This window comes from Rhyacophila brunnea, unplaced genomic scaffold (genome assembly GCF_057557595.1).
Source record: "Rhyacophila brunnea isolate RB1 unplaced genomic scaffold, BYU_Rbru_1.0 scaffold_18, whole genome shotgun sequence".
Taxonomy (NCBI): Eukaryota; Metazoa; Arthropoda; class Insecta; order Trichoptera; family Rhyacophilidae; genus Rhyacophila; species Rhyacophila brunnea.
In genome coordinates, this window is record NW_028232837.1 from 2937413 (window position 1) to 2963246 (window position 25834).

Genomic DNA, 25834 nt, shown 5'->3' on the forward strand with positions numbered 1-25834 from the left:
ATTGTTCAAGCTTCATATGAAAGTTCTGAAAATGTATTTATTTCTAAAAAACAGTATATTTTTAATGAAAAATAAATTAAAACTCGTACCATAATAGTTGTAAATTAAAAGTGTTTCACGATGCAATAAAAATCTCTCCTGTAGTATTGCATCACGCTAGAAACTCTGTGCTAGCAAATAGCTTGCATATTATTATTTCCTGTAAGAAATCCAGTGTCACTCGTTAAGTGCCGATAGTAAAATTTCCAGCGCCGATTTTGATTTTCTTCTACTTTGACTATTGCGGATTTTGCCCCCTCCTCGTGTGGGAAATCGGGACGCCCCTGCTAAGACCGACGCCTTTTGCTTGTAAAGGATGTAGACAAAACTATAACAAGGTTTTAAGTCTGTGTTAAATTTCGACGGACGTCCTTGGGTTTGTACTTGTAAACGTAACGGCCGTTTGTTGATTTAACTTTTTTTCGTATTTCTTAACATTTTTTAAAACCTACTTCATGTACCTATCCACCACGAGCTGCCCTGCACTTGAACCCCCTATCCAACTATCCAAGGACCTAGAATTTAGAGTGCATTTGGCAGTTAATGGTTCTTTAGATTAATATAATATGATATGTAGTATTCTTTGGTTCAGCGGAGGATAGGTATTGCAGATGAAAGTCGAGAATTTATTTACTGTTTCAAATAATTACAAGGGTACAATAGATGCAATTTATTAAATATAACAGTAGTTCGGTGCGATGTGTCTTTAATGGAAACTTGTAATCGAGTGAGATGTATAATCGATTCTGACCCGCTATTTCTTGACCGGCCGCATTAAGAAATAATATTTTGAAATTATTATGAAATAATATTTATTCGCATTGTTATGAAATTGCAAATCCTCTAGGTATCTCATAACATTAGGAAATCATATTATACCCGCATATAGCTACTGACTAATTGTACGTGAAAAATTAATATTTTATAAATAATATTATATTTGAGATCTAGGTTACAGGAATCCGATGACAGCCACGGATACATTAAAATCACTAAAAGTATGTATTTTGGGATTTTGAGATCATATATATGTCACAGAGGGAAAATTTAATATCGCAAATTAATAGCGGGTGTGGTAGCTGTTTTGAAGCAGCCCTCGCTTTATTACTTTAGGCCATAAAGCATGAGATACGGAGCGCGTTGACTGTTTCCAAATATTATACGCGCGTTATGTTTATATATCAGATTTTCATGCATATTAAATGAGGCAGACGTAACATCTCTGCAGCGCTGACAAGTATGGAGGATTGTAATGATCGTATTCGTTTCTTTATTTATCGCTCCACTCCCAAGCAACGCATGTTCTCCCTGACCTCCATGGTACGTGACGACGTCCGAATTTGATAAAATCACAAATATGTATTATAACTTCTCAGGGAATCGAAGCCAGGACGCTTGGTGGACGAAATCATAATATTATGTAATGTCATTCTGAGTGGTTAACTTTTATTTATATAGGTAACTCAAACTAACCTCCGCCGGGTGGGAAATTGGTGGAAGAAAATAATATTAACCGTGTTATTCAAAATAAAACACCCCTTATAATTTAAGAGTTGGTGCCCTTTCTCCGGAAGGGTGCAAACTCGCGGTCCTTGCGAATTTAATGGCACTTGAAAAGAATTGATTTCGCATAGAATGGCGTATAATGGAATGAATCCGTATTGAATCTGAGATACGATGAGCGGCGGATTTATAAACTTCATATTATTATACCTATCCATTTATGCACCCATATCCCCTTTTTGGGTCGTCAATCTGTATGGGAAATAAACAATTTAAAGAGACAGTGTTAGGGTCATGTGTTTCCTTTTTCTAGTAACCCTACCATAAATTAACGAATTTATTATAACGTCCAATGTTAATGTGGAGACAAATAAATATATGACTGCGTCCAGAGGACCAGAGACACGTTGTGATACTTTAGGGTCAACAGTTTTGTGTGCCTAGGGTTTTCTATTTAATAGTGAGGGTAGCCTAGAAGTCAAAATTTAAAAAAATAATTGTACTAGGCGACAAATGTTGCTTCAGTCTAACGACGGTGCTACCTTTCAAGGCATTGAACCACAAACCAATTGTCAAATGGTTTGGGAACAAAACACATGGAAAGACTACTGGGGTCATTAATTTGAGCGAGCGTGCTGCGAGGTATCTTCGGATCCATCAATACAGGCCGGTTCGGATTAGTGGAGTGAAGAGTAATTTAGTAACTAAAGGTGTATGGACAGACAAATTTAGTCGAGTAATTTAGTAAAATCATTTAGTTGAGTCAATCCGTTTTCCAAACAAGCCACGAGACAAGTCTGAATACGTTTTCTTTAGTCAAGTTCATTAGTTGTAGAATTTATTTCTCCAATTCTTCTAATATAGCCATTATAAATGAAGTAATTTGAACATACACTCTTAAATCTTGTGAATTATTCGTTGAATAAAAAAAATAATTGATTATTTATTTTTGCTTTGTTACGTTTTGACACGTCACTTAGTAATGTACTGTGTTCGGACATTTTTCAGTTACTAAATCATTAAATTTAGTGCTAACTAAATCATTTGCCACTCGACTTAACTACTTGAATTATCTGAACCAGCCTTACCACACAGTCAGGCTGGAGACGAAGATATAGTATTGAGTTAAGGTTTCAATGGCTGGCCCAAGTATGAAACAAATAAAATTTATTTTATATTATTTAATTGCATATGTCATATTGTCTTTGAATTATGTCTCATTAAATTTGTCGCGTAACAGAATCCACATCGTCACCTCAATACTACAACAGTAGAAAACTGGTCATTTCTGGGAAAATGAAATTTAAACATTACTTGAATAACATAAATCTAGGCTATAATTATTAATAAAAATAAAAATATAAAATTGTGCTTGTCTAATTGGGATCAAATAATGTTCAATTGTATGAAAAAATATTGTATATATATTATTTTATTTATTTAAGGGGGGACATGCTCAGCGTAGGTCAAAATGGAGTTTTTGTTCTTTTTTCAAAGCATGATCCTGGACATACATTAAACGTTGTAGATAATCTATTTATATAATTTTGAAGCCTTATTATCCTTTATATTTATTTTAAATATTTGATGACGGCATAAAGTATTTTTATTACATAAAATAGTATTCTTTTAAACCTCTCGCTCTAATCTTTTAGAATATAGTCATATTTCAGTACATAATTGTGCAGTGGTGTTAAGATTTTTTACATTTATTAATTTTTAAACGCATTTATAAAACCATCAGTATAATTTATATTGACATAAATATAGTGAAATATTTACGATAAAAAATTATATTGATAATCTCTGTGATCCCAAATTTGACAAGAATTAGGCATTTTATTATTCAAAAAATTGGCAAGATTATAACACATTTAAAGATAATTCTAAAGATACTAATTATAAGCTATGTTTTTGCCCATTCAAGTGTGATAAACATTCTACGAATAATGATTGCTTTATAATATATTGACCTAAGAATAAGGTAGTGTTTTTTTGAAATACGCCATTTCTTTTGGCAGTCCCCAGTGGTTAAGCTACAACATACGGCCGTAGCCATAAATTGACAAACTATAATTAGAGTAGGGAGTAAAATGATGTTAACATTACAGCTTCCATTAACTTCTGACTTACCTAGTTTAATCATTTTGTAGAGAAGGAAATGTAGAATCATATTCAATAGCTCTCTCAAAAACATTGAAAATCAAGTTATCTAGTTGTAGTATTGAGGTGTCGATATGTAAGCTAAGCAGTGATTGGCTAGCATTATGAACTAGGTGTACAAAATATAAGAAGCGGTATAGAATATTATTACGGGAAAAGACTGAGGTGGCTGAATGACAATTTCTGTTCCAATACACGACTTGACTTCATCTGTATAATTGTTTAATCTATGTATGCAAATTAAATTGATTCGGTATCTGCTAATATTATGTTTATTTTGATTTTCAACAGGTGGCGTGGATAAAATCAGATTCGAAGGCAATTCTAGCCATCCACACGCACATGGTCGCGCTAAATCCACGATTATCCGTCACTTACAACAACCATAACACGTGGAAACTACACGTGTCGAATGTGCAAGCCAACGACTCAGGCTCGTACATGTGCCAAATTAATACGGACCCCATGAGGAGTCAGGTAAGGGAATTTGTTGAGTTATAATAATATAGTATATTATAAAAATTAAAGTCAGTGGAGAGCTTTCCTCTCACCGGTCGGGCCACTCGATTTCAATTGTATAATATTATCTGTATTGGTGTTTAAAATATAAACAGTTCACTTCCTAAATTATTTTTCCCACATCCCAAGTGTCCCAAGGTTACAATATATTTATATAATTATTAATGTTTATGGTTAACAAACACTATTAGACGCCCAATGACTCTACTGACATAGATATGCCTATTGTCATGTTAAAAAGCCACCCCCCACCTTAATAAGAATTAGCTGTTTTTTAAGAACATCAAATATTTTTCACCCACCTTGAAGTAGCGCTAAAAATATATTCGCCTCTGGGTCATGGGTTGTGGGTATGAATTCTAAACTTAAAAAAAAAAGCTTCTTTGTGTGTTTGATCAAGAGTAATATTTTGCAATGGGTTGGACAAATAATTGTTAATAACTAATCGTCGTTGAAAAACTGTCAATATAATATACCCTTTAAGAAAGATCACGTGATAATATAACATTTTTATATGGATACTAGATTCTAATGGATTTGAGTTTTGTACTATTCCATTTATGTCGTTTTTTACGACCCGGGTTTCTCCTTTCGGCATCTTCAGGCGCTGTGTACTACACTCACCAGAGGCAAACACACACTGACAACGAACACTCTTAACTCTAGCTTATATAATAAATCAATACAATAATGTAGGTAAAAACTCTATTACCTACCTATCAAGTCAAAGGTCACAAAAAACACAACAAACAAATTATGAATAGTTGAAGTGTCAGTAAAAAACCTAAAAAAGTAAAAAATCTTATTAATAACAATACACTCGATAGAATATTATAATAAATCGTCAAAGCCTAATAAGAGATCATTATTTTTTATAAACAATAAAAATACTACACACAAGAGGTGTAAATCGTCAATTCTAAGAAAAATTATCTTATATTGGAAAATAATTAAATGGAGTTAACTAATGAGATATTAGTCTTTAATAATACTATTACATGGTACCTACTTTTTTATAACATTATTTTTAAAACTATACATATAAACTCACCTAATATAGTATATATATGTACCTATATACACACCTATATATACATAAATCTTCATCCATACATTCTCATACAAATTATATTAAAATTATTAAATATATATATAAATTTTGTATCAATAACATTGACCATCCATTAGAATTTCAATTCAAATTCCATCAAGTACCTTCAGTCGATAGTATTATTATTTTGAATACTAGATTATATTACTCCAAAAATCTATCTCTCTATTAGATGAGATATATTGTGATAATGGAAAAATTTGTATTTCGTCTATTAGATGGGATTTCTGGAAGTCGTGATCCCACCAGACATTCTGAATGAGGAAGAAGGTGGTGGCGGAGTGGCTTTAGAAGGAGGTGCTGTGAGGCTTCGCTGCGCTGCGACGGGAGTACCGACGCCTACCGTCGTCTGGAAGAGGGATGGAGGACGAAGTATCGTCTTCCGGCATGAGGCAGGTCGAGAAAAGAAAGGTAGGAAGTCTCATACTTGTCTAAATAAGGAAATTGCTTCTTTTCGTGATTTGTTAGCAATACATTCTGTCACCGTAAAATCTTTATTTTATTCACTCGTATAGAGAAAGTGTGTAGAAACCAACATAATATAATATGTATTATATACGTACATAAAACCATAATGCAACCTACCAGTGGTGGAGGGTGCTTGTTGAAGGTAGATAGGTTGGTTTCAGTGGCGAAGGGTGGAGGTAGGTTGTGAAGATCCCCCATCAATAGTGCACTTGTCAGTCATACGTATTTGTTTTGAACTAAGACTACAATTTGCAGATTGTGTTGGATAGTTTTTAAAATTCAGTGAAATCCTGCGAATGCCAAGCCATCATAATATTTATAATAGTCAAAAAATACTCGTCTATCTATAAAATCTTTGGATATTTTATAGATCGAATAATATTTTTATCTATGTATGGCTTAGGCAGAGCTCAATGAATATATGAAAATGAACCAACAATATGTGTAATTATTCTTAATACAACGAAAACTATTAATAAATATGAATGAAAAAGTGTGCAAATTTTGCCGTATCGCCCAAAGTATACACAAACTATTATGGTTTGGAAGTTTAGTTGGCAGGGCTTAATTGATTTTTAAAAACTAACCATCACCATCAGCTGTAAATTGTAGTCTTGGTTCAATAAAAACAAATACGTAAAGCCCAAATTCCATTGGCAGATTGCGTCTGGCCCGATCGTCTGCCACAACTGTCAAACTCTATTCTCTATGGTTTTCAAGGATCGAGAGCGATCGGGACGAAAGTGGAAAATTTTCTATTATTCCGTCGTGCGATCCATTCATTATCAAGCGAAGATTGCCGAAAGCGTACGAAAATAGCCGAATATGCGCCTGCTCGCGAGTCATGCAGACGGTCGTTCATTTCATTCTACTGCTCGATTTCAACTGAACAACTACAAGATGGCGAAAACTCAAAAAATATATATGGAGTATCACCGAGGACACAGTCCTCGCCGAATTAATACACGCCAAAGATATAGTGTGGAACGTAAAAAACCCGCTATATTTAATGGCGATCACGCTGTTCTTCAGTTAGCCAACTTTTGACCCAGTGTTTTCGTTTACGGCGAGTCCTGACCGCCTGAGCCAGTTGAAAAATAGCCATTCTCGCTACAATAAATTAGTCTTTGGATTATTCGATTTCGATATTCGAATTACTCAATTGGTTTGCAGATTCAAGCTCGCCCAGTTATTCATGATGTAAATTAACAATAAGTATACAAATTTTCTATAAATGTCAAACGGCTACGTAAATTTTAACAGATGCTCGCTAGGTTTGACAGCTGACAACTCAGTTTTTTTGACGTAAAATTGCGCGGGAATGCGTTCAGCGTAGCCACCAATCTAAGAAATATCTAGTTTTCGGTCAACCTATATTTTTAATAATAGCAACACTATGTTTATTTTAAACCAATCAAAAGCAAGGACAACGCGATTGAATCGTCGCGTGTAATTGCAAATAGTGTAAAAACGTTGGCGACGACGGTCGGCGTGGATCGTTGGATCGGGTTGGGTCTGCGCGTCTGCCAATGTAATTAAGCCATATGACTAAGAAAGCTTAATGTACACTATTTATGGCGGATTTTAACAGTCTACCTCCACCCTACGCTACTGGTCCTGATATATGGTAATGAGTGTTAAAATTACAGAAAAAATAATGGTTTTATGGTTACCAATTATTTTAACTATAATAAGTTATCTTTAGATCGTTCTGGAGATGCGATTATAGATCGAAACAGCTGTCAAAATAAATAACTTAAATATCATAATGTTGTAATATACAAAATAATATTGCGATGTCCTCTAAGTATACTCACTCACCTTGTTTTTTACATTATGTGTATCCATTTTAAAGTAACTATGCCAATTGAGATTTATGACATGTCCCCTGTTGGATTTATTGCCCATTTGAAAGAAAAGGAGTAAACATTGTTTACAGTTGCATTATTTTTAAACGTCCATCTGATCGCTTTTTTAGAGATCATTAGTGCAGGGCAGAGCAGGCATGAGGACAATTTATTGCCCCTAGAACAACGCAGTTTAGTTTGAAAAGAAACTCGTTTCGGCACGGTATGAAACGTTTTTAATAATTCGTCGCCGATCAATTACATTATAAATATATTTGTGATATTTTTGTGGACTGTAATTTGGTGGTTTGGATGGGTAAGGTGAGTTGGGGAACTCCGAACACTAACCTTGTGGTGATGGCGAGCATGAAGACACACTGTCACGGCTTTGTCACCACTTCACTAACATGGTTATTGTCCGCACGATTTGTGTTGTTGTAAAAGTGTGCGATCACCCCGTTTGTTTGTGGTTATTGGTTATATTATTTTATATTCAATTCAATTCAATTCATTTATTTTTTTAACATATTGTGGACATAACAAATTATAAGTTTAAGACGTTCACAACATGACATTTGGAAACAAAGATATATAAATATAACAGTATTACATAAAAAAAAAGATATATCAGTAGATGAAGTAGATAGGTACAAGGAAGTACACCGGATGAGCTAAGCAGACCCTATTTTAAGATTTTATAAAACAACATCCACCTAAACTCATTCTCACGTAGGTGGAATATATCAACACCCGAAGCAATTTCGTTGAACATAGTTATCACTCTCCCAATTGGCATTACCAGTGGCAGGTTGGTTCTGCACCTTGGGAGAATAAACAACTGGTAGTCTCTATTTCTAAGATAGTTATCAGGGACACACAGGTCAACACTGCCCAGAATGGCAGAGTTCTCATTTATACCTTGTATAAGTCGAAAAAAATACGTAGCTAAATAAAGATTTCTTCTAAATTGCAGACTGCAGTATGTAAGCATGCCTAAGAGAAAGTCAGTTGGATAAAGCCACGGATAGTATCCATACAACCTCAAGTAAAGGAGTCTCAAGAATTTCTTCTGTACCGTTATATCGTACATATCGTTTCGCAGTCAGATTGACACTGATTGCAGAGGTGCCCAAAAAAATATAGATGCCCATGGTTTTGGGATTATTTGGTGGGGATATACTTAGACAAAATTGAGGCACTCAATTATAGATTATTTTGAGTTTGATTAGGTACGATAGTTAGAATAAAAATAGTGGACTGTATTAGCGGCTCGGGTTACTGAAACCAAATGGATAATAACTAACCAAAGATAATTAGTGTCACTGTCCTCAAGTAGTCTAAATGCTTCGCATCTGAATCCTAGATGTTCTCAAAAACTTATTTATTTAATAAAAAAAATATTATTTATTTTCCAGTAGATGAACGAAATAGCCTGACGCTATATAGATTCATGTTGAAAATATCTTTGATTAATTAAAAAAGTTGGTTGCTTTTCATTGGCGCAATTTGAAAACTCTCAGATAACTAAATTATTTCAAATAATTTCTATGAGTTAGATGAAAATCGGCAACTTAATGATAACAGAGCATTCGCACGTATAATGAAAAAATGTGAAATCAGTTATTTTTCAAATAGGTAGGTAATTTCTAAGGTTTGTTAAATTAAGTATTTTCAATTATTTACAAAAACAAGAAAATATTATACTTACTGGAATAATAATTATATAGTGGCACTATGGGTACGGTAAAAGTGATGGCAGTTATATTGGTATCAACTGCCAGTTTTATACCAACATAACTGCCAGAGACCAATATCTAGCAATACAACCTGCAATACGATTGCTTTTGTCATACTCATAGTGCTACTGGCGAATGTTTTTTCTGGATAGTTTTTAACTCATTTAGTACTAACACCGCGACTGGGGCGTTTGGAGTAGTTGATCCAGGATTTAATATTGGGGGGGGCCCAAGGAGGAGAATGTAAATTAGTCCCATAGGCTCTTTTTTTTCTTCACAGCTTAATTTCTCGTTTATCTGTCTCGTTATTGCACTCGGTGTACCTATACCATGGTCCCCACATACTGAAACGGGCCCTCAGGCTAGGATATTTGGCGGGCCCCCTACCTACCGCTAAGATTAAATGCAGTGTGAAACACTACATTAACGTTTTTCAAATTGTGTTTTAGTTCAAATTAAGGGTACTTATACAGTGAATTATTGGCGATTTTTAATACATCTACTTTAATAATAGAGCTGTCAAGTATCGATACATAATAATCAAAAAATATATTGCACAATTATATAAGTAATTGAAAATGTTCATGCCCATGAAGTGTAATAGCGCCGCAGGTGACTTTTTTACTATTAAAGCTAATTTATGATGTGTGTTTATCTCACTTATCTAGTCAACCCGAAACGCCGGGGCCCCCACAGCCCGGGCCCCCAGGCTAGAGCCCTGTCAGCCCTCCCCAGCCATGACCTACACCACTCCGGAATTCGGGTGGACTTTGACAGTTCCCTTAGGTATTGGGCTTCTAAAAAAAACTGACATAAGTGTTTCGAAATTTTTGTGTTAGAAATTAAAATCTAAGAATTTTTTCTAAAAAGGGTGCTGGAGAATTATTACAAATCATTTTTTGCCGTATTTTTATTTGTCTAAGCCCAAAGGTATAGTTTATTGGCTTTCAATGTCAATGTTTAAAATCATTCTGATAATTTTCATGTTTGGGGGGTGCCAGGGCCCCTTGCACCCCCCCCCTGGCTGCGCCACTGGTGTACACCACTCCGGAATTCGGGTGGACATCGAGAATTTTTTGATATTTCCATTAGATATTGAGTTTCTAAAAAAACCCGACATTAGTGTTTCGAATTTTTTGTGTTGAAAGAGGGTGATGGAGAATTTCAAATCATTTTTTTGACGTGTTGTTATTTGTCTAATCTATTGGCTTTCAATTTCAAAGTTTTTGGGGGGGAGCAAGGCCCCTTGCCCCCCCCCCTGGATGCGCCACTGAGTTGATCATTAGATATAATTAACGTGTTATTTAAATATGATAATTAAAAGGTTAGCAGTGATTGTGTTAATTCAAGATCTGAATCAGGAAAAATCACTCTTCCTTTCGTTAATATTATTATGAACCCCTGCCTATTTCACGTATTGGACCTATGGCTCCTTTGGTAAATACAGGCCTTCTTGAGAAAATGATTATTTTTCCATCGCTGAGACGAAAGGACAAATTAGAATAAGGTAATTTTAAATGTTTTATTAATATTACGACGACGAGTTCACCGGATACGGACATCACTGTCCGCATCCCTTTCGTACAGTGTCGTTTTCGGCTAAATATAAAGTGTCCGGTCAGCGATTCAGTCGGAGACCGTTTGTTACGATTTATTTTAGCGGGCGATGTATTTCGGAATGGGGCGCACGAAATCCCACCTCCGGATCTTATTTTCAAACAAAAGGTGGAAAGATGACCGTAAAACGATAGGCGATAGATTTCACTTTGCGACAACTTATTGAAATTTCAGACAATCCCTAATACGCCATTAATTTGATCTTTTATACCGATTCAAATTAATGAATTAGTCATAAATAAATAGATTATCCTTTTTGAATTATTATTAATTATGTGGAAATCGTATAAGTATATACCAGTGGCGAAGGGTGGAGGTAGGCTTTTAACATCCGACATAAATAGTGCACACCAAACTTTGTTAATGATTCGTATTTGTTTTTATTCAACTAATACTACAATTTATTTATCGATGGTGTTAGTTAGTTTTAAAAAATAAATTAAACCCTACCTACCTAAACCATAATAGTTTTGGTATATTTTGGCAGTCCGACAAAATTTTGCACACATTTTCATTCATACTTAATAGTTTAGATGAATTAGAAATACATATTACACATGTTGTTGGTTATTTTTTTTAAATTCATTAAGCTCTGCATCACCAAACTATAATAGATAGAAAAATATTATTTTATCTATGAATTATCCAAAATTATGTATGATTTAATGGCATAACTTTAGATATTTTATAGATAGACGAAGATTTTTTGACTATTATCTATTATGGTTTGGTTTCGCATGCTTTAATTGAATATTAAAAACCAACCAACACCATCTGTAAATTTTAAAGTCGTGAGAATAGGGAGGAAGATAAAGAATCTTAGCACCTACTCCTTTGGCAAGATCATCGATTTTTTTTAGATTTATGGAAAGCAGCATTATCAAGGATTAAATTGTAGTATTAGTTCAATGAAAACAAATACGCATGACTCACAAAGCTTAGTGTGCAGTTTTTTTTATTTTTTTTATTTTGTTAACTGTCAATTCATGGTGGAACTGCATTGTATTGTTGTTTTTATTTAATAAAACGCAATTTTTTTATAGTACTTATTCCACTTTAATTGATATATTAGGACCGGTTTCGTCCGCCTGAAAATGTCCCACTGAGGCGGACAAAACCGGTCCTAATATATTAATTAAAGTGGAATAAGTACTATAAAAAATTGCGTTTCATTAAATAAAAACAACAATTAGTGTGCAGTATTTATGGCGGATCTCAACAGCCTACCTCCACCCTTCGCTACTGGTATATACTACTTTATATGTACTGGTATATCATTATGTAGCAATTATACCACTCAGCATTAAATAAGTATACTTTAATATTATGTACCTATGTTTTGTTGTCAAAACAAAACAGTAGAGCGATAATATGAGTCAGCATTTCCTCAATCATACCGAGACTAGTAAGGTCTGTTTTGATTTGTTAATTGCGTCAATATCTCTTGTAATATATGATTTTCTGCAATAATTATATACATTGGAAGGACAATGTATGAATCCTTACTCAACTCATCGAGTCCGTCACAAGACGTAATACCATCGTCACTAGTCCTTCACACAACATAGTCAACGTTATTCCACTCGAAATCAAGTCTCTTAGTTTATTAACATCGTCAATCTCACCAAACTCCTCTCTCCTCCAAACATCCACGTAACAACGACCTTCTATCTCCTCCACATCATCTATCGCCAAATATATGAGGGGTCTAGAAACAAAACCATTAGTTTACATTTTCGATAAATTTCAATGTGTTCAAGTCAAAAACAAAAAATAAGAATACGTATTTCATAAATTATACATATAAAAATAAAATTAGATATTTTTATTAACGTGTAAATATTTTGCGAAAATATAAACTGTCCTTTTGGATACCAGAACCCTCATTAAATCAGTGTTTGGTCCAATGTAAAAAGAAATGGGTTGAGCAAAATACTCACAATCATTCCTTGTAAAAAGTATTCTAACATCCACTCTGTGAAGGTCTATAATATGGTCCGATTATGATTGAGAGTAATTTATTATTAAATACAATACTAAATAGAAAGTACAAAACTGAAATTCATTGTGTCCGATAGGTAGCAGTACCGAGCAGTTAGTATAGTGTCAATCATTCTTTTTAAAATGTTGTAAAATCAAATTAATTGAAATCGGTTTAATAATTTATTAATTATTAGCGATGTTCAATATTTCCAAGTATTTCTTATTATTTATATTATGTATTGATTATAAGACTGGCAAGATGTTACGGGTTTGAACATTGCATTTGCTAAATTCTCATATTGTGCTTTCAACGTGTATTTGGTCACAAAGTATAGTAGAAAACCTCTTCGGAAGGTGGCTTAAGATCTACATAGAATTGTAGAGCAGATGAAAATTAAAAAATCAACTCTAGATGGACACATATAAATTTCAAGTAGGTATGTATTTTATCAAATTGAAAATTCACGTAGGTACTGTAAGTATATAGTGGCAAATATTTGTTTCTTCTTTAAACATTTATTTGTTTAGCATAAACAAATGTTATTATAATCTTAGGGCAATGTGTAGAGTTACAATAGATTTTCTGGGAGTTTCGGTATATTCTGACAATACCAATGAATTCACATTAAAACATGACTATACCTATTTGTTTGTAAATTAATAAATATATTTTAAATATTTTTATATAGAAAAGCTTTTAGTCTTTCTTAAAAGGCAATAATAATTCCAATAATCTTCAATGAACGATACAATATTATAATATATGTACGTAGAGGTAAAAAAGCTCATAAACCTGATTGGGGAGGGGAAATTAGTCATTGTCAAAGACTGGATACGAAATCTATCGCAATATATTTAGGCAGGAATTTTGTTACAGGGAAGAAAAGCTTAAAAAATGTCTTGAATTTGATTCTGGAAGGGTGTATTTTTTATCATGAAAACTTAAACAATATTGCAAATTCAAAACCGGAAGGAAACTTTTGAAAAGCAAGTTTCAGATATCGTTATAAAACCTATCTATAATACGCTATAGTTAGTTTAAATATTGTAAATACTCAATTTATAAACTTAATGCTACTATGTATTATAATTTGGTTTTTATGTGCGTTATTTGATTTTTGGCTGAGTTAGTCAAATTATTTCAATCAATGTATCCACAAAGAAATATTATATTGTTTTAAATAAATCTATTAATAATTATATAATATTTTCTAATATTATGATTACTTAATAAAATAATTACGATATAAAAATATTATATTCATAGCAGAACGTGGTTTCGATCCACGGACCTCTGGGTTATGGGCCCAGCACGCTTCCGCTGCGCCACTCTGCTCCATGTGAAAGACGATATATTTACTTAATATAAATGGTTATCGATTACAGTTTCCTGTTGTATCATATTATTATTATTAATACAAAAAATGTACTTCTTGCACTTATTTTACTTTACGAAAATTTTTACCAAAAGGCAATATTATAATAATTATCGTACATTTCCACATTATAATGGAAAGAAGGAACATCATTGTTTAAATCGATATAGAATGAAAGCTGCTCCATCGACTTGTCTATCCAATTTTTACTTTGGACATTATAGTTTAGTATTTTTTTCCTCTTTGTTTGTCTCAAAATACATATAGATAGAGAAAAGTAGATATTTACAATCAATCAGTAATAATTACATTTAAAAAACTTATCTTTTTATAGCGCTAGTTTCCAGTAAGCACAACTGCTACCATCTCGGAAAATCGCGTCCAATTTAAAATAGTCATTACCTATCTAAAAAAATACAATTTGAGATAAACAATGAATTAAAAAGCTTATCGACTTAATGTTTATATAAAACATTATTCGATATAAATCAGCCATTAATGAGATATTGTTAAAAAACTAAAATTCGTATACCATTTTCCAAAATGGCGGCCATAGCATAGCATAATATTACATGAGTATTGATTTGTAGTGTGTTACTTATTACTGATACTAACACTAAAAAACCAATACCTACTCGTATAATATGCTGTGCTACGGACGCCATCTTGGAAAATTGGTGGAAGATTTTTTTGCATTTTAACCATACCTGATTATTAATTCAATGAGATACGGTTGAATATTTCATCAAAAGACGTTTCACGTGGTTGGTGCTATGGTCGACGCTACTATGCTACGGTGCTACAGAAGCAATCGACACGTTGTAGGTTTCACATAGCGCGAGATGGTAATGGACCGAGGGAAGTAGCGACACCTTAAGCTTGCAACCTATGCCCTAAACTGGGGCATGACAAAGTGAGTAGAAGTAGCATTACTGGATACTAGCACTATGTATAATATTTAAAATCTTCCTTTTTTGTAGAATCATTTCCTTAATATAACTGCACTGCAATATTTTGGTTAACCTCACAAACGACCACCCTGTAGACTAGGGGCGTAAAAACTAATTTTTTCATAAGATCTTCTTTGGAGACGAAAAATCCTCCGCGATCTACTTTTTCTGAAATTAAGGACAAAATAACATTGTGCTGCCAAAAGTTGTTAAGTCGATCATTTAGGTATTCAGAGAATAACGGAATAACGGATTAATGGATTGTATGTCTATATTATATACATATGGTTGCTAGAAAAAATCAAGGTCATCCGATATATTATTATAGAAGATGCCCATAACGCACAAAGAAATTAGCAATATTTCAGATTTTAGAGGCCATGTCAAACTTCAAATTGCAATTAGGTACTCCATAACATGGTTTCGGGACTTACCATCTTTTGACAGTATGTAAGAATAGTATAGGTAATATAATAAATATATATTTAGAAATTATGTAGATAGTTAAAAACTTAGTAAATAGAAATATGTATAATAAATAAAACCCTTGCTGTTGTAGGTGTCTACTGTCAGTCTTCTCTGGGTTAAAATAATAAAATAATACAATTTATTTTCCATCAGTTACAGGTCACCCTATATTACCATTCACTTGACACGTCTTGTATATGTCATATTATGCAAAATGAAAGATACTTGCAACGAATGTGGCATACCAATTGCCAGGGTCTTTCTTTGTAAAGTAGACAGGGTGTTATGCATACTCTTCTATCTTAAGTTTTTCTTACGCTTAGCGAATAGAACAGAGTGATTTCCAAGCGATGTGATACTAGCGATTGAGAAGATTGTCACAGGATTTCAATACAATTTCCTTCATTACAGGTCATGTATCTTTTTATAAAACGTTTTTTTACACGTTTCTCGTACATTTGCCCTAAATACATAAAGTAAAAAAATCACCTCCTTCGCATTTTTTGTATTGGTTAATATTTTTAGATCATGCTAAATTCTGTCCAAACACAAATATTTTCGTGCTCGTCGTAGGTCAAAATTGAGTTTTTATTGTATTTTCAAACCATGATCCTGGACACTCCTTAAATGTTGTAGATAATCTATGTATATAATTTTGAAGCCTTATTATCCTTTATAGTTATTTTAAATATTTGATGACTGCATAAAGTATTTTTGTTACATAAAATAGTATTCTTTTAAACCTCTCGCTCTAATGTTTTAGACTATAGTCATATTTCGGTACATAACTGTGCAGTGGTGTTAAGATTTTTAACATTTATTAATTTTTAAACGCATTTATAAAACTATTAGTATAATTTATTACGAGATAATTTTTGTAAAATATTCACGATAAAAAATTATATTGATAATCTCTGTGATCCCAAATTTGACAAAAATTAGGCATTTTATTATTCAAAAAATCGGCAAGATTAACACATTTGAAGATGATTCTAAAGATATTTATTATAAGCTATGTTTTTGACCATTCAAGTGTGATAAACATCTTATGAATAATGATTGCTTTATAATAATTATTGACCTAAGAATAAGGTAGTGTTTTTTTGAAATACGCCATTTCTTTTGTCATTCCCCAGTGGTTAAGCTACAACATACGGCCGTAGTCATAAATTGACAAACTATAATTGAAGTAGGGAGTAAAATGATATTGACGCGCGTGTTTGAACATGTACCGTTTAAAAAAAAAAAAAAATTCGGTTAGGTACATGTTCAAACACGCGCGTTAACATAATTTTACTTCCTACTTTAATTATAGTTTGTCAATTTATGGTTACGGCCGTATGTTGTAGCTTAACTACTAGGGAATGACAAAAGAAATGGCGTATTTCAAAAAAACACTACCTTATTCTTAGGTCAATAATTATTATAAAGCAATGATTATTCATAAAACGTTTATTACACTCGAATGGTCAAAAATATAGCTTATAATAAGTATCTTTAGAATCATCTTCAAATGTGTTAATCTTGCCGATTTTTTGAATAATAAAATGCCTAATTCTTGTCAAATTTGGGATCACAGAGATTATCAATATAATTTTTTATCGTGAATATTTTACAAAAATTATCTCGTAATAAATTATACTAATAGTTTCATAAATGCGTTTAAAAATTAATAAACGTAAAAAATCTTAACACCACTGCACAGTTATGTACCGAAATATGACTATATTCTAAAACATTAGAGCGAGAGGTTTAAAAGAATACTATTTTATGTAACAAAAATACTTTATGCAGTCATCAAATGTTTAAAATAACTATAAAGGATAATAAGACTTTAAAATTATATAAATAGATTATCTACAACGTTTAAGGAGTGTCCAGGATCATGGTTTGAAAATACAACAAAAACTCAATTTTGACCTTCGACGAGCATGTCCCCCCTTAAACTCGAATGGATTTACGTTTTGTGCTATTCCATTTGAGTCGTTTTTTGCGACCCGGGTTTCGCCTTTCGGCATCATCGGGCGCTGTGTACTACACTCACCAGAGGAAAACATACACTGACAATGAATACTCTCAACTCTAGCTTATATAATAAATCCATACAATAAAGTAGGTAAAAATTCCATTACCTACCTATCAAGTCAAGGGTCAAAAATAAAAAAAAATACAACAAACGAATTTAAATTCAAATTCCATTAAGTACCTTCGGTTGATAGTATTAATATTACAAATATTTTCCCTTAACTATTTTTTTATTTAACGAATAATTAATAATATTTAAGAATGTACTATTCTAATTATTGGACATACACAATTCTGAAAACACTTCTGAGAAAATGTATTATAACCAATAGACAAATCTTTTGTATTTTAAATCAAAGTAGGTATTACTTTGATTACTAACCTAGCCAATCGTCAATAGTAGCTCAATTTGGAAAGCGCTTCAGCGTATCTATTCTATACACAAGACGGTTACATGTAGGTTGTACGTATGTAGTTCATCGTGGGACACTTATTCGTGCGCCGCAGTACGTGAAACATGAGTTCGTAGAACATTTTATCAAATAACGAGTTCTTCGATGAACATTAAATTTCACCGTGGAATACATTTGTACGTATATCTTAAAAAATGCGGCGATAGTTTGCAAATAGTACTGTTCCAATTAGATTAACCCTAACCTAAACTAACCTAGTAAAGACATCTCCACATGTTGTAGCATACGTACAAATATACACCACGGTGAAATGTTCAACGAAAAACTCGTCTTTTGATTGAATGTTACACGAACTCATGTTTCACGTACCGCGGCGCACGAATAAGTGTCCTGCGGTAAACTGTTTATGTAAAAATTCCTGATACGACACAAGACTGCTATAGGCCGCTATCGTTAGCTATCAAGGATAGTTTTTCATTTTTTGTATCGAATTATTAGCACTTTTGTAACAATTACACTATGTAAGTTAGTTGTGATTATTACAATAAGTGCTATGTTTTAACTGAACCTCTCTTGGTGGTGTTAAATTTTAGAGCGAGATAGATAGTTTTGACTGTTTATACTGTTAACTTATTGTAATTGTTACAATAAATGCTAATACTTCGATACAAAAAATTAAAAATTACCCGCGATAGCTGCGACCTATAGCAGTATTGTGTATAATAATAGATGCGCAGAGAGTATTAAGAGCCATTAGTTAAAATTGGTTGCAATTAAGTGTGGCGCCTTTAGTATAGTGGCTTATGTGCATGGGTGCGTAACCCGAGAGATGCAATTTCGATCCTGCTTACTTCTTTCAAAAAAGATTTTTTCTGTTAGTTATATTTTCTCAGAAGTGTTTTCAAAATTATGTATGTTCAAATATTTTTCTGCTAAAAATAACTACGTGGCGGATTTGATTGTTGTTATTTCACTTTATCGGATAACTGAAACATTTTAATTTCTTCACTTTATTGAAATACCGATAATACTGATACTGGTATTCCGGTTTTCAGAATACCGTCATTGCAGTCCCTAGTACAGGGATGGTGGACCCTTTTACGTACACGTGCCAAAAATTCCCAAATATTATTTTTTTACTGTCTGGCGTGCCGAGCAGTTTTTCGAGTAGTTCAAGCAGAAAAAAATAAAAAAAAAGTTATAAGAATTCTATTAAAACAGTTTAAAAATTATAAGCAATTGGGTTCTTGAGTACTATAATATTTACTTAGTTTGGTTCTTTACGCACAAATTGACGGTAAAAATTCTCGGATCAGATGACGCATCATCTCGCTACAGTGGTTTCAAACATTGTAAAATAATTGTAAATCGATCAAAATCAGAGATTCGCAACACGGCTTACCCCGCCGCCTGATGAGGTCAATGCTATAATATTATGTATGACGCATAAAACCCAAGGACCCATCTATGCATTTTCAATAAATTATAATGCTTATTCTTCAAGAGTATCAGCTGCCTGTTTATTTTTTATAGAATGCGATCTGTCATTTATGCATGAATTTTGTCGTTTCTGTTTGCGCACCGATTGATAAATATTATTGAGAACCGAAGAAAATATGCATTTTTAATATTAAATGATATAAATTTAGATATTTATTAAACTTTTTGTAAAAAAAATATCTTTTAAATTACATATCTATTTTATTCTCTCTTCAACACAAAACATTCGGGTGCCATGCAAAATCATCTCGCGTGCCATAGGTTTGCCATCCATGGCCTAGTATCTAGCAGTTTATTTTTAAGAGAATTATGTTAATGCCATTATGATCCTTGGATTAATTTTAGAGTTCCAAATATTTTCGGCCTTGTTGAGTGAATAATAATATTATTATTACGCCTTGAATATGTAAAATCTACCTCATAACAACGAATGGGAGTGCACTCGTTGCCATGTTAGGTGAGAAACGTTATTCAGACCACGTCCTGAGGGGTTCAGAAATTCAGTAATGGATATGGTAAGTGTCTTTTATGAAGTGTTTCTCTCTCTACTAGATCGACAACTATTTTTGAATATGGCAAATAAACTGAAGATTATGTTAGACTACACTTGAATATTAAGTAATTACCTTATTAAATTTAGTTAATTTTATTTTATGATATCGTATTTTTTTTACATTTGAATTAATTAAACAATAATATATTATGCATACATAATTTTGAAAAACACTTCTGAGAAAATATATTTGTACCTCGTTGAACTTGCCGATAGAAGATTGCGGCAAATGTCACCACTGTGGTGTTGGATGTGTGGGTTATCACTTTGGGAGTCGTCAATGTGTCGTAGGTTATGGTGTTGAGGATGATGATGAAGAAGTCGAAGACGTATGCAGGAGCGAGTTTTATTGGGCGTAACGGTTGGTACAATAGTATGTTACAGCAGTTATGTTACAATACTAAACTTATGATAGGTACGGATCCGAGGTTCGCATCTCGGTACAATGAGATGTTGGGCGAAGCGATATAGAGACTGCGATAGTAACAGACTGGAAATGTATATTCGAGTGAATATTTTAGTACATAATTATATTGAACGAGTCAGCAGTTTAAATTCGAATAGCTGTGAATTTTATTTATTATTACAGTCATAATATAATATGATACTATGGGAATGGATATTAGACCAATTTTTCATTGCAATACCGTATTTCATATCACCATCCAATCTGCTGATACATGTAATAAGTTGTTTACTAGAATATGAGTCGCTGGGAATATATTATTGCAGTCGAATAATTGGATTCATTAAAAATAGATATTTGATCAATAATATACTGACAGCTACATATTATAACCAATAGAAAAAATTTTTTGAAAAAAGTAAGACACCCGACAAGAATCGAACCTGCCTCTCATGGGTTTACGCCCCAATCAGCGCATTATCTACTATGCTACGAGGTGACATACTAATGACGGCAAACTTTAACTATTGGCTTTTTAATACCTGCTCATCAGCGTTCTTCCAAATCAAGCTACTATTGTCGATCGGTTTTTGTTTATTAAATCAAAGTAGGTACCTACTACTTCAATTACTAACCGATGTCACGGATTTCTCCAATATTTTATGATGTAACTTAACTCGTACTTGCTTATAATTTTTAATTAACTATTTCTTTTATTCAACGAATAATTCACAAGATTTAAGAATGTAATATTCTAAGTATTGAACATAATATACATAATTTTGAAAATACTTCTGAGAAAAATGTATTATAACCAATAGAAAAAAATCTTTTTGAAAAAAGTAAGACACCCCTGCAGGAATCGAACCTGCATCTCTCGGGTATCGATATTAGCAAGTTCAAGTAAGTTACAACACTAAAATATCTTGGAGTAATCTGTGACGTCGGTCAAAGTAATATCTACTTTGATTTAAAATACAAAAATCGATAGCCAATCGTAGCTCAATTTGGAAAGTACGTCAGTATTAAAGTAAGAGCCAATAGTTCATATTTGTCGTAATTAGTATGGCAGCTTTAGCATAGTGGTCTATGCGAGGTGGGCACGATACCCGAGATATGCAGGTTCGATTCCTGCGGGGTGTCTTACTTTTTTCAAAAAGATTTTTTCTATTGGTTATAATACATTTTTCTCAGAAGTGTTTTCAAAATTATGTATACGTTAAAATTTATTTAATATAATTACAAGATAAAAAGAACTTTTTATATACAACGTTTTTAAACTTTCTGTCGAATCATATAAACTTGACTTGACTAGCTTAAATGATCAGAAAAATATGTACTTGATAGAAATAATACTGAAATGTCATTTTGACCTGTCATATTGATTTCCATAGTAACGCACGTATATATTAATAATTTAGTTGCTAGAACCCCAGACCCCTAGCAACCAATAATGGTGTCAAAATAACTTTTCATACAAAACAGATTCAACTGAAAATGAATTCAATTCTACTTAAAGATGGCTAAAAGTGTTGAAAAATGCATTGGCATCGTGTTCTGATATATTCCAAAAGTTTCGAATGTCTAGCTAGTCGGAAAGTTAGTTAAAAATCGATTTCAAATCAAAGATTCAAAGAACCACCGGACATATAGAATACGAGCTTAGAAAAACGGATACAGTTCGGTTATGAGGAATACAGCGGCAAACACATTTTGAAAATAGCCGATATACTGTATTATTTGTTAGTTTAACCTAACCTAACCTAACCCAACCTAACCTAACCTAAACTAACCCAAATTAACAAATAATCTAGTTTATCGGGTATTTTCAAAATGTGTTTTCCGCTGTATTCATCATAACCGAACTGTACCGAAAAACGTTGTAAAAATGCACTTTGCTTATGAAATGCTGCTTTATTCTCTCACTAGATATGTTTGCATTCACTCGTGAAGAAAATATTTATTATAATTATAAAATTTTATAACTCAGCTGTGGTAGTTTAAAAGTAGACGAATGGGAAATAAAATGGAAATATTAAGAATGATTAGGTATATACAATTGGGGCCACTGGGATTTGAATATCTAAAAATCCAACTCTCTTGACAGCCTGTGTATGATTTTATCAAATAAACGTTAGTATAATGGCCATTAATCTCAGTTTAAAGTTCGCTGACCTTCCGTGTTGCTCTAATAAAAATTTCCTTTCCCCACCGTTTTAAAGTTTCCCGATCGCTCTTCCAGACGGCGCTGTCTGGTTACTCCGCCGGACGGCTGTCAACACAAAAAGACTTCTTTTCTTTCTTTCTTCCCTTTGCGAGATTTCTTTATTCCCCTTGATTCGGGAATTGATATGAAAACGTAAAGTGTGCCTTGAATTCTTTTCGCAGAGTATTCCTAGGCACTTTGGAGAAACTAGGATTGAGTGAATCTAACGGCGCAGTGAAGTGCGAGAAACCAATATCCAATATTTTTATATCATAAAAAATAACATTGTATATAACTAAATTTTCCTCAAAATTTTATCCAAAATTCAAACAATTATTAATTAAAAACCAATTAAAACTGGCAACCAAATAGTTTTGTTGTCCAATCGTTCTTCTACAAGGGCAGACCTTTGTTTAAGCAGATTGTTCTTTAAACTATATTTTGTTTTATATGTCGACATCACGACATCACTTTTATTTAATATTAATATTGACATTTGTAAAACGGATTATATAAATATCTACAGTGTATAATGTTTGAGGCTTTCACGGTTGTTTTTTTTATCGTAGTAGATTTTTGGGTTTCCACCGTGTGTCCTTCTTCATTCTTTACTCGACGTTTCGGGTTCGTTGCAGATTCCATTATCAAGAGATGATATGTTCATAATATATCATCATATAAATCGATTTGAACGAAACGTCGAGTAAAGAAGGAAGAAAGACACACGGTGGAAACCCAAAAATCTACTACGATATCTACAGCGTAAAAATTGGCATCCAAAAAACCCTCTATTATCTGAATCTGATATTATAAATATATATTGTAAAATATTTTTGGGCTGTCACTACGTATTCTTACTCTTTATTTTATTTAATTTCAGTCTCATCATAGTGACCATTCTCAATATAATGACATTTGTACCGACAATGCTCATCAAATACGAGTAAATTAATAAACAACCCCACGGTGGCCCCAACAACGGTGGCCGCGCGGCTTAAGCGTTGGTCTATCACGCCGTGGGTCCCAGGTTCGAATCCGGGGTCTGGAAAGTACACATATTGTTTTTCAATTTGTGTGTGAGTCAGGGTATGGACCTAATAGGTTGAGCAAGTGGCTGACATCCATTTCTCGTAAAAAACAAAATCTGTTAATACAAACCTCTACTCTGTGGAGGCCCATAATATGATCCTATTAGGATCGGACATGGTCGGAAAGAAAAATAAACAACGTTTTCAAAACAGATTCTGAAAGGAAACTTTTCAATAGGCTTCTAAAAACATACACGCCACGAAGTGGGTCAAAGTTACCATCGTTGGCCAAAAATGAAGTATCTTTATTGTGGATTCAATTTACCATATGTAGAACATTTCCTCGATTATTTTCCAATCTCCGTCTCGAATGTTCCTCAACTAGGACGTTTGTCTTCTTCTTCCAGATCTCTCGCTTCCGTGAGTATGCCTAGTAGTAGATTAGTGTTTTCCTTATGTTGTTTCACTGTCGGTTTCAATTCGTATTGCACACTAGTTTTTCTTTTACTGATTACTGAGGATAGTGACTACTGTTTTGACAACAATCTTCTTCTATCACGCCTGATTATGTGGTGATCCAATTAATTTAACTATTTTAGTTTTAGTCGCTTATTTGATATTGTTGTTTTCTAAATATTGTCCACAGCTTCTCAATCTCTTCCCTGTGCCAATAATGACTTTTTCACAACGCGACTCGAATATTTTCTACCATTTATATGAGAGACATTATTTGATGCCAAGCTCTACCAATATCAATTATTCTTGTGATTGAACTTTCATAGACTATGGAGATTATTTCTTCGCCAATACCATATTTTAAACGCAAAGCCCAGGATTCAACACAGTATATATTGAGAATATTAGACAAGCTTTTATTGATAGTTTTATTATCATGCGATTTCTTTATATTTTAGTGAGATGATTCCTAGCATTTTGGATTTTCGTATATTTATTTCCTTTTCCCAGTAACTATCAATTAATACAATAATGTTATATATTTTCCATTGACAATCCTATGTGAATCTGGACGCTTTCTGAAAGAGGTTTTTTGGTAGATTTTTTTTTTTACGAGGAATGGATGAATAAAAAACATACTAAAATAACTACATGCCAATTTTCCAGATGACATAGTTACATTGCTTTAAATGCGATCTTTTAATCTACCATGGGTGCCAGTAAATGAGTGGTTCACAAGCATAGTGAACCAAGTCCATTCTGTTTATTTTTGAGTAAGCTAGGTTCAAACATAATATTTGAGTATTTATAATTCTGCAAGGGTATGATTGAAATTCTGAAATGGTATATAATAGAATATAAAATACTCAAAAATCATGTTTGAACCTAGCTTACTCCAAAATAATCAGAATGTCTTGGTTCACTATGCTTGTGAACCACTCAAATATACTAAGTAAAATAATATACGTATTATTTGACCCCTTAGTTCAGACGTCCATGGCCTAAGACTCACTATTCACGAGTGGCCACATTGAATAGATATGAACATTTGTATTTCGGGGGATGTGAGGATCTAAAAAGTCTCTTCTTTATTCAATCAACAGCTTTTGTCGACTGGCGAATGGGGAGAAATGGGGTGGGGTGGTATACTTTGGAAAGATTTTGGATATTCAAGCGAAGAAATTAGATGTTGGGAGGATATGGTTTGAACTTTGGAAGCTATGTATGGTAGGTATATGGTGTTATTAGGGTGTTTGAATTAATCCGTCAAATCATTTTATATTGGGGTGCTATATTTGCAAATTATATAAAAAGTGTCTCAATATTAAATTTAATTAAATGAGAATCAAAATCGCAAAAAATAAATAATTAAAAGCTAATTTATATGACCGAAGAAATAGTTGAAAATTCCTGCCTTCACTATTCCGTATTTGGAATACAATTCTTACTAATTTTCATGAATTTATT

General features: G+C 32.9%; 1 protein-coding gene and 1 non-coding gene across 2 annotated transcripts in view; one reads left to right on the forward strand and one right to left on the reverse strand.

The window, feature by feature from the left end:
- LOC147073115 (lachesin-like) overlaps positions 1-25834 on the forward strand; it is a 152458-nt gene that overhangs the window by 56170 nt on the left and 70454 nt on the right. The window contains exons 5-6 of the mRNA XM_085945277.1: positions 3997-4182; positions 5554-5746. Of these exons, the coding sequence (XP_085801403.1) occupies positions 3997-4182; positions 5554-5746 (379 nt within the window). The remainder of the gene's footprint in view (positions 1-3996; positions 4183-5553; positions 5747-25834) is intronic.
- Positions 14251-14322, reverse strand: TRNAM-CAU (transfer RNA methionine (anticodon CAU)). Its single transcript has one exon. It is a non-coding gene; the product is annotated as a tRNA-Met (tRNA).